The sequence below is a fragment of the Anopheles maculipalpis genome, chromosome 2RL (assembly GCF_943734695.1).
Source record: "Anopheles maculipalpis chromosome 2RL, idAnoMacuDA_375_x, whole genome shotgun sequence".
Classification (NCBI taxonomy): Eukaryota; Metazoa; Arthropoda; class Insecta; order Diptera; family Culicidae; genus Anopheles; species Anopheles maculipalpis.
Window position 1 is genome coordinate 60,335,431 of NC_064871.1, and position 15,391 is coordinate 60,350,821.

At 40.9% G+C, this 15,391-nt stretch overlaps 2 protein-coding genes across 2 annotated transcripts; both read right to left on the minus strand.

Moving 5' to 3' along the window:
• Positions 1–221: 221 nt before the first annotated feature.
• LOC126557060 (aminopeptidase N-like) lies at positions 222–3,879 on the minus strand. The gene is made up of 5 exons (XM_050212703.1): positions 3,182–3,879; positions 2,829–3,123; positions 2,406–2,757; positions 930–2,184; positions 222–810 (listed from the first exon to the last, which is right to left on the minus strand). Exons 1-5 carry the CDS (start codon positions 3,862–3,864, stop codon positions 222–224), a joined length of 3,174 nt encoding a protein of 1,057 aa, XP_050068660.1. The 5' UTR covers positions 3,865–3,879.
• A 9,782-nt stretch (positions 3,880–13,661) lies between these two features.
• Positions 13,662–15,308, minus strand: LOC126558507 (uncharacterized). The gene is made up of 6 exons (XM_050214531.1): positions 15,210–15,308; positions 14,920–15,117; positions 14,577–14,795; positions 14,140–14,331; positions 13,811–14,041; positions 13,662–13,727 (listed from the first exon to the last, which is right to left on the minus strand). Exons 1-6 carry the CDS (start codon positions 15,306–15,308, stop codon positions 13,662–13,664), a joined length of 1,005 nt encoding a protein of 334 aa, XP_050070488.1.
• Between the last annotated feature and the right edge of the window lie 83 nt (positions 15,309–15,391).

Here is a 15,391-nt window from a genome sequence, read left to right on the forward strand (position 1 = left end):
AGGGGTTTTGCAGATTTGTATTTTAACTCTTAACTTCAGCTTTGGTTGTGTTGCGTCGCTCATTCGTTAGCAAATCAGACAATGTATTTCGGTTTTGTGATTTCTTAAGCGCGTTCTACTCGTGAAGCAGGTTCGAAAAAATACTGTAAACTATTAATTAAACCATGACGGTGTTCGGTTGCCACCAATTGCGAATGGAAACTATAATTTTTTTCAGCACATTATTGATTAAAAATAATCAATAGAACGTTGATACCGATTAATAGGCTTGTACAGAATACATCATGCCCAGCCTGATTTGAATTGTTACTGTCATAAGTTTCAGTCGAAGTCATTGAATTCATGGATGAAGTTGAAACATTACTTATTATATCGAAACGGGTAGAAATACTAGTTGGCAAAGAACCAATACTCGTCATAGAAATACTAGAAGTTGATATTACATCAGATGTCGAAGTATTGCTCGAGCCTAATGTATTGGTTGGGGTAGCAGTCACTGTTGAGGTTGGGGTGGTGGTAACTGTTGTTGTTGTTGTTGTTGTTGATGTGGTTGTTGAAGTTGTAGTTGTTACAGGATATTGCTCATCTAACCATGTGGCAATTTGAACACCCCTTTCTTGAATCCACATCAGATTTTCGCTTGAGTATTCCAAAGCTTGTAGCATATCGGCTGGTCGTAGAAATCCTTTTCCCAGTAATTTTTCCATCAAGTCCTGTAATTGTGTGTGCATATCTTCACTGGTGATTTGCTGCGCCATGTTACGAACGATGGAACTGATTGCTCGTCCTCCAAAGTTGCCTTTGTTATAGCTGAAAAAAAAACAACAACAGAGAATGCATATTACACACGATAGCCTATAAACAAATGGCAAAATCATATCATGTATCAAAATTGACTAAGCTTTTTTTTTTCTTCAAATCGTACTTACAGTTCGTTGACTTGATCCATGTTTGCTAGCATGAATTTCATCGCTAGTCTCATACCTAATTCTCCGTTTCTGTAAACTGCCATAAATACACGCTCACGCTCTTGATTGTAATAATCGCTGCCGTTGGTCGAAATCGTACTGTCGAGGTATTTGTTAACAAGTGATTCATCTTCCGCACAGCCAAGCGATCGGATGAGTTCTGATCGGTACGTCTGATCTTGCGATGCTTGCATACGTTGCCAAACGGCATCAAACACGGCTGCAGATGTGGTTCGCAATCCATTGCAGAAGATAGGTTCTCGTAGATCGGGATCAGCATCTTTCAGTCGGTTTTCAGCAATCTCTCGTACAATAAATGCTGTATTGTTGAGGCAACTGAGGGAACCAACTTTGCAAGCCCAGTTAACTACTATCTCTCGTGCCATACGTTGCGCTAATGTATCCTGGACAAGCGACGTCATACCCATGAGAGCATAGGTAGGTTCGATAAATTCTAAACAGTATTTGTGCCATAGGTCGTACTTATTAGTACCTCTCATGAGGACATTTAGCAAACCAAGATTGCGGTCAACCGCTGCCCAAGGGACGTAATCAGTTTCTTTCGACAGGTATCGTAGCAACTGCAAAGGAACAGCGTATTGTAATCTTCCAGAGCGTGCGTTATTCATTGCATCGTCTATCAGTTGCGCTCGGTTATTTTCATGGATGGCAGTGCTGTTTTGGAGCAGAGCTGTTGTGATTAATTGCCATAGATCAGTATCATAATTTACGCGGTAATAGCTCGTCTGCTGTTTGTTGAACACGATCCACTCGTCACACGTCCAGCTCAAATCGTTCGTTGGCTCGATTGTATGATCTCGCTCCGTGATCCACCCTGCGTAGGCCGTGTTATGAAAGCTGGGATTTTTTGCCGTTGCAAAATTATACGGTACTATCCACTTTACAGTTGTGTTGCTGTTTTCGTTGCTTTTCAATAGATACCGTTGTTGTTCGATGTGCAATGTACAGTTGTCACCTGATCGAGAAATGTACAGTACAGGATAGCCAGCCTGCTCTGTCCACGATGCTAGAAGCGCTGATGCATTGAACTGAAGTGTATCAGATGGCAATGTGTCAAAGATTGTTGATTGCATTGCTTCTGCAAATTTGGCTGGAGTACCCGATTGTAGAGCATTATCTCGAATGTATTTTATCATCGCGTCACGAAATGGTTCTTGACTGAAGGCATGGTAAAACATCAGCAGGACTGCTCCACCTGATATTTAAAACAGCGAAAATAAATGTTAAAAAATAGCTACAATATTCTACGGTTGATTGACAATACGGTACTGGACCGTCATAATCAATTATAAATGAATAAATACTACGGTTGGTTAATCTGGAATTTGGATTAGTTTTGTAGTGATCGTACCCCGTATCAAGAAGCAGTAAACTTACAATCAAGATCACATCACATCAGCTTTAAAGTTAACTTACCTTTATCATAGGCTATGTCGTCGAAAATGTTACTGATTTCGTTCTGTGTATTAACATAATATGTCATGGGCCGGGATGAACTAAGGGAGTCTGTTTGAAAAGCATTATGCGTTTTGTCAATGGTGTACATTTTCCCAATCTCCATTTCGGGAAACACCATTTGTGCCACCGTGTACTCAAAAAAACGTGCAAATCCTTCTTTCATCCACAAGTAACTCCACCAAGCGGGTGAAACATAGTTGCCAAAATAATGGTGACCAATTTCGTGTGCGACAGTAGTAGCTATTTTCTTTTTCTGTTTCATTGGCGAAGTTTGTGGATCAAACATGAAGTTTTCCTCTTTGTAGGTAATCTGAAACGAGATGAAATAAATTGTTCATAGTAAGTTTGCACTTAACTGCTACAAAGCGATTTTAGTTTTACCAAGCCGTAGTTTTCCATGGCACCGGGAGAAAAATCTGGTATGGCCACATGCGCTAGTTTTGGCAGTATGTATGAAGTTTGCAAAAGATCTTCCAGCGCTTCCAATACCTTAAATCCTGCTTCTATTATAAAGTTAGCTACAGGAGTACCTAATGCTGTCGGACGCGCATAGGCCAATTGTCGAGAGAAATTAGCCAGAGATGCCTCGGTGAAATCACTGACTACAATCCCTAATAAGTAGGACGGCATTTTTGGCGTCTCTGGAAATGTTGTTATGATCATTCCTTCCATAATGCTACAACATGTAAGGATATTAGAATAGGCGTATTGGTCGTTGCACAATGCATAATTACCTTTCTCTTACGTCAATTGGTATATTATTCGAGAGAACAGAATAATTCTTGCCATGAATTACACGTAATGCTATTGGAGCCCTTATGCCTGGTTCGTCATAGCAAGGAAAAGCGTGGCGAGCATCGGTTGGCGAAAACTGGGTTGTTGCAAGCCACTGTACGTTACCGTTGCTGTTGCGATAGGAAGATCGATAAAAACCACCATTGTCTTCCCGCAATGTGCCATTATATTTTATTTCCAAAAAATAAGTTCCATTTAACGGCTGAGGGGATTGAATCGTAAGGAATTCGCGAACGGGGTCAACAGTAAAACTGTTACTGTCATCCAAAATTACGTTTTCCCATTGATTTTGTATCAGGTTCCAAAGTTTGACATGCGTAATATCAATCTGCCGATAGTTGAGCGTAATTGTATCCGTTACGCCGTTGTGATCGTCAGTGGCTATCAACTGTATCGTAACTTTACCCTCGAAACGGAATCGATCTTCACCTATGGTATCATCGTGAATGCGTGTTGTAAGCTCAATATTGTACTTAAGTGGATAGGTTTGATTTGGTAGCCGATAGTTTAATGGTTCAGTTTGAGCGTGAGAAAGTCCAAGCGACCATAAAATAAATAAAATGTGTAAAACTGTATGCACCGAGGCACAACGGAATGCACTTTCACACCTCTGCCACTGCATCCTTTCTGATGAATAACTAAACAAGTACTGATTCCTGGTCAGAGAAAGAATCGTACTGGTACATTATGATGTTATCTTGCGCCATTATCGGTATAAAAATGTCGAGCAACCTTTTAATTGGAGTGGGTTTTGCAGTAGTACGCTCAAAGAATGTGCCGGTAAGTTGACCAAGGTATGCTTTATCAATTTTTGATAGTGTTCAACGATTGGAGATTGTTCATTAGCAAGGTAATAATGATTGTCATTCATGTGTCAAGCATTCTTGATATTGATATGAAGACAATTTAAATCTTCTTGACTGCAAACGCTAAAAAGATTGTTATTGCTATTGTGTGTTATATTTTCTGACAAAAGCTATAATGCTTTCTAGTTTTGTTGTTCGTGTAATTAAAATTGCAAAACACTATTTCTCGTAATACGCAAAAGCTAATTTACATTTATAAGTAAATGGCACTAATGGCAACTCAAGTCTTCTAGAGATTGTAGGCTCCTTCTAAGAGTAACAAAGCCCTTTATCGTGGTCCTGTACAAAAGGTAGCCGAAGCCTCTTGGCAATCTCCACCATTGCTACTCCAAACACTGTTCGATTGGCAGTCGCAAGGATCGACGTAACGAATGACAATATTACAGTCCCCCGGTGCCCCCGCAACTGTGGAACAACCTAGTCCAACAGAGTTGGACGATGTACGAGACACAACGAAGCGCCCAGACAGGCTACACCACGACCAGCGTTCGACAGAACTCAATACTGGTAACACCTTTGTGAAACGAAACTCGGAGCTCTGGGACTAGTCGATGCTTCGCGCATTACCTGACAATAAGACGGAATTCCTGATGATAAGCAGTTATAGCCCGTGTGCGTCGCCAAAGAATAATGTGCGACCATTTCGCTCATTGTTTATTTTGCATTTTTGTAAAGTTGTACAAATTATTCGATAGCGTACAAACGCTGAATAATAGGAAAGAAAAAGGAACTTCTATGCCTGTAGTTATGCGAAAATTTACCAAGATCAACCAAGATTAACGTTGATAAACGTATAGAGAAAGAAACTATTTGGCACAAAGCGTTCATGAAAAATCAACGAAAGTAGAGTGAAACATGCCACTGATAATGGATATAAATAACGGTCTAGCCTGCGACAGTTCAGAATTCGTTAGACGACGGAATATCCGACGCCAAACCGTCAGGCATGGAGAACATCCATCCTAACATAGCGCGTCACCTTTCAAGTGTATCGAGAGTCCCTCTACCCAAATTAAGTAATCAATGTCTCCGAAATTCTTGTTATAAGTTTGTACAAGTTTTTCTCTCCCTCTTCCCCCCCACTCTCTCTCTCTCTCTCTCTCTCTCTCTCTCTCTCTCTCTCTCTCTCTCGTTGACCTACTCACTAAAGAACACGTCGTCGTGACATGGCCTAGTCCATAATTCTCCAGAATACTCGATTCCTGACTGCAGCTTCCTAACCATGTAGGTGCACGATCTCTGACAAGTTCCGCTTCACCACATCCAGCCAACGAACTCGCTGTGCTCCTAAACGCCTCGTGCCGAATTGGGGGGGGGTTGACGAATACCTTTTTGGTGTGGCACGAGTTGGGTATCCTCCTAACACGCCCCAGCCATCGCATCTGGCCGGCTTTCGCCACCGCCAGGATGACCGGTTCGCCGTAGCTTGGTCTACTCGGATGGTCCGAGACTTGTGGCCACCGGGCGAATCAGTGTGTCTGATATATCCGACGTTTCGTGCCTTCTCGATCGATCCATCTCTTCTGGATCTCAGCCGACTTTGAAGGCCGTAGTGTCGACGATTCCCCTACATAATGCGCTTCCGCATTTCGCTGCTGACGTCGTTATCGGATGTTACGATTGTCCCAAGATAGCAGAACTCCTCCACCATATCGTGCCGTCATCTAATTCGGACTTCCAATCGGGCCCTATCACGGGCTGTTTCTCCTGACGAAGACGAAGTATTTCGTCTTTGTCGCATTGATGATCAATCCAATTCTTGCTGCTTTACTTTTGAGTCTGGTGTACGCTTCACACACTTACTCTATCGTCTTGTCGGTGATGTCAATGTCACAAGCGAAGTCAAGACATTGGAGAAATCGGTAGAGAATCGAGCCACGGATGTCGTTGTCCAGCACCGCGTTTCTTATGACAGCAGGCCAGTAGGCAGGAGTTGCTTTTTGTTATAGTAAATTAATTTTCAATTTTGTGACATGGATAAGGCCATAGCTGGCCAATTTATTTACGGATTAATAAATAAATAAATAAATAAATAAATAAATAAATAAATAAATAAATAAATAAATAAATAAATAAATAAATAGAAAAAAACAGGAAAAAACAGCCTCTGGAAAACTGGTAAATCAAGAAATTGAGGTGGTAGGATTTACCGATGATTTCTTCTTCTTGGCTTAACGACCTTCTAAGGTCACGTCGGTCATCAAATGGCTTACTAGTCTGCTGATATCACGTAGTTGGATAGTCTGTTCTCATTACGGTGAAAGGGTCCCGATGGGATTTGAACCCCAGTCCTGCCGTTTGAAGACCGGTGTCGCTCTCGCTTATACCACCCGGCTGCTCTATATATTAAAACATGTACGTAAGATCAGAAGAAGAAGTACACCTGCATTTACAGATGCGCGATAGAATGCGAAATCCGTATAGTTTCTAAATAAAATTTACCATAATATAATGTTGTTTATGTTGAGTATGTGAAGGAGCAGTGCACTGTATTTCCCATCGAACATCTACCACGCATCTACAGATGTAGGTAGCTTTACGTACGATCATATACTCCGAAGTACATATCACTAGTCCTGACATCGTCCCGATATTCCCGATAAACTGTGGAAATTTAATTTTAGTAAATTTTTATGATTCGCTACCACAGGTACTAAGAAGAATGGAGGATGTATGTTTATAATACTCGACGGCACAATTAAGCCAAAGATGAATGAAGTCGAATGTCACAAAGTCTCCATATACTAACCGCAAAATGTACAAAGCAGGCCGAGTTCGAGTGCATCGGAATGGATTTAATATTTTGAATTTTTTTTTAGCTTTATAATGGCTCTTACAGATCTTGTTCGTGTGCCATCGTGCTACTATAGTTGGTTGATCCTTTTAAAATGGCTGCCTTTATTTATTTAAGCTGTTAAACTTGAAAATAATAACATAACATGTAATTCATTGGCCTGTCGTCTGCTTCCAGACACGATAATGAATCCGAAGCCTCTAGAAGGCCAACACAGGCTCTCCATTCTCGACTCTTACTCAATACGTTCACGACGTACAGGCCGTTAAACTTGTCTCTTGAATATCTGAGCTCGGGTAAAATCAACCCCGGGGGACGAGGCAAGGCTAAATTGAGAAGGGTATAGGCATCACGGGTACCTGGGGTGTCTGAAAGGGGGGGGGGGGGGGGGGGGGGTAGCTCGACAGTAAACAAAACTGCCACGAGAGCACGGGACCAGTCCCATCCCATCGCAACTCAATGACTACGGAAAGCCAAATCAGAATTATTCGAAACGGACTTTACGGAAACGATAAATCGCTATGCCCCCGGACTACGTTTAAAATGACGCCCTAGCCACACTGGCTAGGAAGCGGTTTACAAAGAGGACGTGGCACTCAACGCTACGACATCTGTTACAGCTGTCACTACCGCAAACACGGTCTCGGAACGGGTTTCGCCGCAGGTCCCCAGCTGAAATCCGTTATCATCGGCTTCGGGGCTATAGATGATAGGCTATGCACCCTGCGCATGCGAGGCAAGTTTTTCAACATTAGCCTCATAAACGCCCCTACCGAAGACAAGGACGAAAGGGAGAAGGACCTTTTCACGGGCGCCTTACCAAAATCTTGGATAGTTGCCCCAGGCATGAACTCAAAATCATCCAGGGGGACTTCAATGCAAAAGTCGGTAGGGAGCCAATGTACCGCCGATACATTGGTTGCCACAGTCTACATGAGCACAGTAACGACAATGGTAGTAGATTGGTCCAAGTTTGCGCGCAGGGACATTCCCAAGCTCACGTGGGTGTCCCCGGATGGAGCCACTTCCAACCAGATCGACCGCGTGTTGGTGGCGCCACGTGGGTGGCGAAAACACGCAGCCTCGACTCAACACGGACTCTCTAAAGGATAGCTATGTCCAACAGGCATTCAAAACCGCTTTAGACGAATCGCTGTAACCACAAACGATGCACGGAACTACGAGCGAAAGGTGGAACGCTCTAATAACAAAAATACTAAACTGTGCAAGCACCTCCCACTCCCACCACGTCGTGGCAATATCAGATCTGGCTGGTTCGACGAAAAATGTAGACAAGAGATGGAACGTAAAAATGCTGCATACCGAGCCGTGCAGCAACGGTACGCACAGGCGTGTAGAAAAACGAGTTCTCCGCTCCAAAAGACACGCCTGGGAAAAGCAGGGAATGCGGGAACTCGAACAGATCAGAGAGGCGTACGGTCCACCCCGAAAGTTTTATCAAGCGATAGCAGGCCGCCGAAAGAACTTCATACCTAAGGCGACCTGCTGTCGCAACAAAGAAGGTGATCTGGTCAGTAACCAGCCAGAGGTCCTCTCGCGATGGGCTCAGTACTTTGATGAATTACTTAACGACCAGTTTAACGAACAGCTAGAGGCACAACTAGCAGACGGTCTCGATGTGCCGTCGACACCTGACATCGAGGACACGCGCAAAGTTATCCATCGGTTAAAGGGCAATAAAGCACCCGGAACCGACGGAATCGTAGCCGAACTGGTCAAAAACGGGGGTGCCTATCGAGAACATGAAAATCATCAACTTTTTGCTGAGGTATGGGATAGCGAATCGATGTCTTGTGATTGGAATCTCGGCATCATCTACCCCATATACAAGAAAGGAGATATGTTGGACTGCAGCAACTAAAGCGGTATTACGGTGTTGAATACCGCCTACAAAATATTCTCCCTAATCCTTCAGGATAAGCTTGTCCCATTCGTTGAACTGATAGTTGGAAACTATCAAAGAGGATTCCGAAACGGAAAATCTACCACTGACCAGAAATCTACCACTCGCCTGTCTCCTATTCCACTTGGCGCTAGAGAGGGCCATCCGTGACTCGGAGGTGGAGACTTCAGGAACCATCTTCTATAAGTCAACCCAGATCCTGGCATATGCTGATGACATAGACATCATTGGTCTGCGGCTCTCACAGGTAGCAGAGACCTACCGAAGGATCGAGCAGGCGGCAGAAAATCTCGGGTTGCAGATTAACGAGGCTAAGACCAAATTGATGGTGGCACCATCAGCGGCCATACTTAGAAATCCGGAACTACGTTGGGGTAATGTACGCATAGGCGATCGCAAATTTGAAGTCGTCCAAAACTTCACCTATCTCGGGTCAAAAGTCAGCACCGAAAACAGCATAGAGACGGAGTTGCGCGCTAGGACGCTGGCGGCCTGCCGGTCTTTCTACAGCCTTAGGAAACATCTCACCTCAAAAAACCGGTCGCGACGGTCGAAGCTGGGACTGTGTCGTAGCACTCACATACGGCTCTGAGACATGGACCCTGTCCAAAACAGACGAAGCCCTCTTAGCCGCGTTCGAGAGGATGATGGTCAGAAGGATCGTTGGCCCTGTATGTGTGGAAGAACAATGGAGGAGCCGCTACAACGACGAGCTGTACGAACTGTATGACGACCTCACCGTCGTGCAGCGAATTAGACTCGCCAGGCTCCGATGGGCTGGCCATGTTATACGCATGGCACCGGGCGACCCAGCTCAGAAAGTCTTTTTAGGCCGTCCACTCGGACAGAGGAGATGTGGTAAGCGCAGATTGAGGTGGGAGGATGGCGTGGAATCATGCGCCATCAAGGTCGGGATAACGGATTGGCGGACGACGGCGCGGGACCGTGAGTGGTTCCGGATTCTGCTGCGGCAGGACAAGACCACAAAGCGGTTGTAGCATCCGATAAGTAAGTAACTAAGTAAGTAAGTAAGTAATACACTCTGATATGATATGATTTTTATGATATTATTTGGCTTTACTTTTTCTTAAATCTACTTTCTATTCCTATACACTCTCCTGCTAAGATTCAACGTGTTATTTTCATGTGTTACATACCCTGTTATTTGCCAATAGTTGTATGTTAGTCTTATGAACAGTGTAATGCTTGTTTATGAGATAGCATATTGCCGCACCGTCGTTGATGCAGGGAAGCTCAAACTCGAATTTGCTTTTGATTGCAGAAAATTCCCTGAAAATACATACATTAAATAAATCTGTACAAAACCTGTTTATTACAACAAACAGAATGTCCTCATGTGTCATAAAATATCCTTTTAAAATTGTTGTCGCTAGTGCGCATGCACATCCCAAAACACGAATGGCATCCGAAATATTTCGGCTAGAACTGTTGCTTTTGTAGTTTGCCTTGTTGAATCATGCGGCACAGTCGTTGCTATCTGTTCAAGCTGATTTGAGTGATTCTGTTTTTATTCAAGTGATTTCTTGCGTGGTGAAGTGGTTCAAGTTATGGCAGTTTTAATAAACACAACTAAGTGAAAGTGCTGATATATAGTTGGATTTAGGTGCGCCATTAAATGTAACTATAAAATACTCACATTTTCCAACACATGAACTAAAATAAAATGTGTTAATGAGTGAGTTCAGTGTTCCTAACAACGATAAATAAAAGGTTATTATACGTTGGTTTTGTTTTGTAAAAATGTTGTTACATGAAGTTTTGTTTATATTTATCTACGTTAGCCAGATTGTTTTCATTTCATGTATAGCTGGTATTATATCTTTGTATTAAGTGCTTTGAATGTTATTTGGTGATATCAACATTTCTTTATGCTACAAAATTAAATGTGTTTCTACATATTTGTTAAATTGTTGTAGTTTTTCATTGCTATCGGAAAAGCAGCATCTGAAGCAGCATCATATATCATCAAAACCAATGAGGATAAACATCAGTGATTTACGATTTACGATGCATTCAAACGATGCAGCGGGAAATTAAAATGCACAAAAGCACATGTTCATACTCTTACCTGTTGAACTAAATGTAGTGCAAGCTATGTACAAGAATAGAATAATCAATTGATAAACTATGTTTGATCTAAAGTGTTTGTTGATTTAAATGCAAGTAGTAGTATTTGCGTTTATGTATAAGCTAACAGTGAGTTCTAGAATCAACTAACGCACAGCTAAGTAAGGTAACACGCCGATTCAGGATTTGTTACGTTCCGTACGTTTAACGTAGGATTGGATTGGAACTGACATTCGATGTAGGATTTGATTGGATTGACCCATATTATATATATTTGTATGTATAATGTATGTACATGTATATATGTGTGTATTTAGATGTGTTTCCTATAAAAATATGTATATATATATATATATATATATATATATATATATATATATATATATATATATATATATATATATATATATATATATATATATATATATATATATATATATATATATGTATAGTCGATAAAACGTTTATTTCAAATCTTAACCTTCAACGTTAAAAGGCAAGAAGTTAATTCAGGCAATTATACATTAACTTCAGGCAAGAAGTTAAAGAACTCAGGCAATTATATAGTTTTAAAGTTAAGTTTATTTTGTGGTAAAATAAATTCAAGTGCAGCATAAAAGATTACAATATTGTAAACCAGTCAGTAAACAACCTATTTACAACAAGAACCAGTTGCTGTATTTCAAAATTTTATACTTCAGCTGTCAGTTATTCCAGAACCGTATGCTATTAGTCGTAACACTTAACGACCTACCAATTCTGTTTGAATAACAAACTACATATTATTTTGTAAACGAACAAGTGTACACAAACTTTGTATATTGTATTACCATCATAGGCAACTTTCTCAAACTAGTGCACGGACGATGCGGAAGTTTGATATGATTATACTTGATGACGAATATCGATTTCACCTATGGATGGAAAATGTGATGTACCGTAAAATGATGCGCAATGTATTTCAACGTAACTGAAAACAATATGATATGCATGACATCGTTGAGAGCAACCTAAAATTGGACACGAATTGATTTAAGAATCGAGCCATTGATTCAATCGATATTGCCTTTTAAATGTAATTTTAAATTAGTTATCTTTGTGCTTTTGGTGCTCTGACGATGCGTGGGGGCTTTTATTTGTATGTCAATTTTAACCAAAGTTAGCAGTTTGAAAAGCACACCGCAATCATTGCATCCTATGGGGTTTCGGGGACAACTATGCAAGCATTGTGGGGCTTGGTAAAAAAATGATAAATAACGCCAACGTAATGAGTTAGGTGATACATGGAAATCGTGTTGTTCTGTTAACATCAACACACCCCGCTTAGCCTTCTTCTTATTCTTGGCTTAACCACCTTCTAGGTCAGGGCGGCCATCTCTGATGGCTAGACTAACCTTGTTGATACCACACAGTTGAATGTTTATTCCTCACTCAGGGAGTAACGGTCCCGAATGGGATTTGAACCAACGACGTTGTCATCTCACCGCTGGCTCGTCCCGGTGTAAAACCGTTTAGTAATTAACTGATTAATTATTTTAACAATGAATACAGTTACAGAAAGAGGCGTTGTTTCAAACATTTTCTTTATCTGCCGTTACAATCCCGATATTCTTCTAACTTCCTTGTCGTTTCCTGAGTACGGGCGAACATTCCGGATGAGATATTCGTTCTACCAATTGTAATGTCGGTGATGCTTAAGCTTAATTACTAATATTTGTTCAATTGTGAAAGCAACCATGAGAGCCCACACTATTATCTACAGATAGATAACTGCCAAATTGCTCAACCATATGATTGCCAATTTGACATCACGTTGGAATAAACTGCAATGCGCTTAAAACCCATGTGTACAAAATGGATAATTTGAGCATCATAAGTAACACACTTCTTTTACAAAAACGGCAAACATATTAACCAGATAAATTAAAAACGTTCTATCTCTGTTGATCATATGTCACATGTATGGACAACGCGCGGTCACATGAGTTTTGTACTTCATAGTTTCTAATGAACAGGATGCACCAGTGAATCTATTCATAGAAAGTTAACCTGTCCTCCACAAAAGAGCTTATAATCTCTTGTGGGCTTTGTGGGCTATCATAAATACAAATTGCGGATTGTATTTGTTTTAAATTTTCTCAATAATTATACCATTGTATCATAACGTAAGCAAGAATTTGCACCGTCGGTCCAGCGGTGTAGGCGCCAGCATCGGCGGATTTCACACGACAGAACCGGGGTTCAAACCCCATCCAGACCGTCCCACTGTAGTGAGGGCTGACTTTCTTCACTACGTGGTATTAATAAGTCAGTAATAAGACAATACGGCCATGCCGTTCCTCAAAGAAGAAACAAAGAATATGAAATTTTTAGATATGTCTAGTATTTTGTCATCAAATTCTATGATGTCCCCCACTTCTGCTTTTCATCACCGAAACAAGTATGCAGACTGTTCTACCGTAGTACAGACTGAGTACCCATATACAGGCATATGAATCAACAGCAGTCAGCTATTCCAGGTAAAGACATATTGTGGTTGTATTGCTTAGTTGAGAAACAGGATGACCGATGTCATTATGTTTATATCATTTTTTTATTACCACATTGCCACATTGACTCAACGGATCATGATAACGTTTTACTGTGCATCACTTTTAGCGTAATACATGCAATAAACAGATCGGATTATTGTATTTAAAATAATTCAAGTAGTATAGTTTTTCATCTGCCACAGATCTATCGTCTAGTTAGTTGACGCACTTTCGTCTGTAAGAATGACAATTTGACGAGCAGCAATCTTCGTGACGATTACACTGAAACACCAATAATGTTAATTAGACACTATCCAAACGAATACTAGTTATGCATAACGCATGTATAAAAACATTCTACTTACGATATCACCAATGACTTTGCATTGCCTTTCTTGACGTTTAACATTTTGCTCGGTGGTTGAAACTGATCCTCCAAACCGTGAGATGAGATCATCCAAATTATTTACAGGAATATAGGGTCCATTAGCAACCGAAGGACGGGTTAATTCTGATTCTGGTACACCAAGTCGGATCTCCGTGGAGCATATGGATTTGTAGCAAGCCCCAGAGCAGCATTCTTTATTGTGGAAGCACTATATGGTTCGAAGTATAGGAAAACCCCAAGAGCGTACATTTAAATGCTTTGATAAATATATATTTATATATATCCTTTTGGCGGTACTACACTTACGTATAATCCATTTGATGTGCATTTTCGTGTTTCTGTGTTCGTGGTTACTGATGAATCGCCAAATCGATTTGCGGTAGAAATTGGTGTCGTGGAAAGATTTGGATCAGAGCCAGCATAAAGGTCGTATCTGTTGACACATTTATACGCGAAGCTTAAGCAACTTTTAGAGCAGCATTCTGAAGCCGTTAGACACTGTATTGTAAAAAAGAAACCGTAAATCAATATAAAAGACTATAAGCAACAATTAGGACGACAAACAACAACGGCATACGTGTATGACCAAGTTTCTAAGTCTTGTTCGGCGTGTTTCATTCATTCGGCCAGTTTGTTGTTAGTGGAAACATTTGAATTCACTTTATACGCAAGAAACATTGTGTACGTTTACAAAATAGCGATTGGCTCATTAACACTATCTGTGAAAAAAAAAATCAACTTACATATTCACCAATTCCAGCACATTTTTTCGTAGTTGAACTTGGATTAGTTGTAGGATTGACTGAACTTTCTTCGCCGATACGATTCGTAAAGCTTACGGATGCGATTTGTGGCGTTGATTCTTTTGATACGGTCACTGTTGAGCCAGATGAACTCTGGGGCACACATTTATAAGAGAAGCTTAAACAACTACCCGAACAGCATTCTGCGTGTGTTAAGCACTGTAGAAAGAAAGATTAAATAGATTTCTTTAGTAAAGCAATGAATGATTTTACAAAAAAAAAAAAAAATAACGCTTAACCAGCGTACCAAAACAGGCGCACTGAACAAAAACACAATACTTACATATTCTCCATTGAGTGCACATGTTTTTTGGGTCAAACTTGCACCACCGTCATCACCTCCAAAGCGATTTTCAGTGTCTATTGGAGTCGGGTTGACTGGTACTAATACCGAACTTACGGATGCACCTGCTGGCACTGGAACGCACTTGTACGAGAAGCTCAGGCAACTTCCTGAACAACAATCGAGATGTGTCAGACACTGTTGCATGATTGAAATGAGATGTTCAGCGATCAATATAGCTCATTATCACAAGCGTCAGCAGTCTTACAGTCTTACAGTCACATACTTACATATTCATTATTTTGAGCACATTTTTTATTTTGACTCCGTACCTTACCAACATTCAAAAAACACAATACCACAATAAACAAAAGCACAATTTTACGCATGATGTACAGCGCTGTTCAATTAGGTAGGTTGGAAAATAATATCTCTCTACGGCAAAACATTCACTTTCAACAGCAGCTACTGA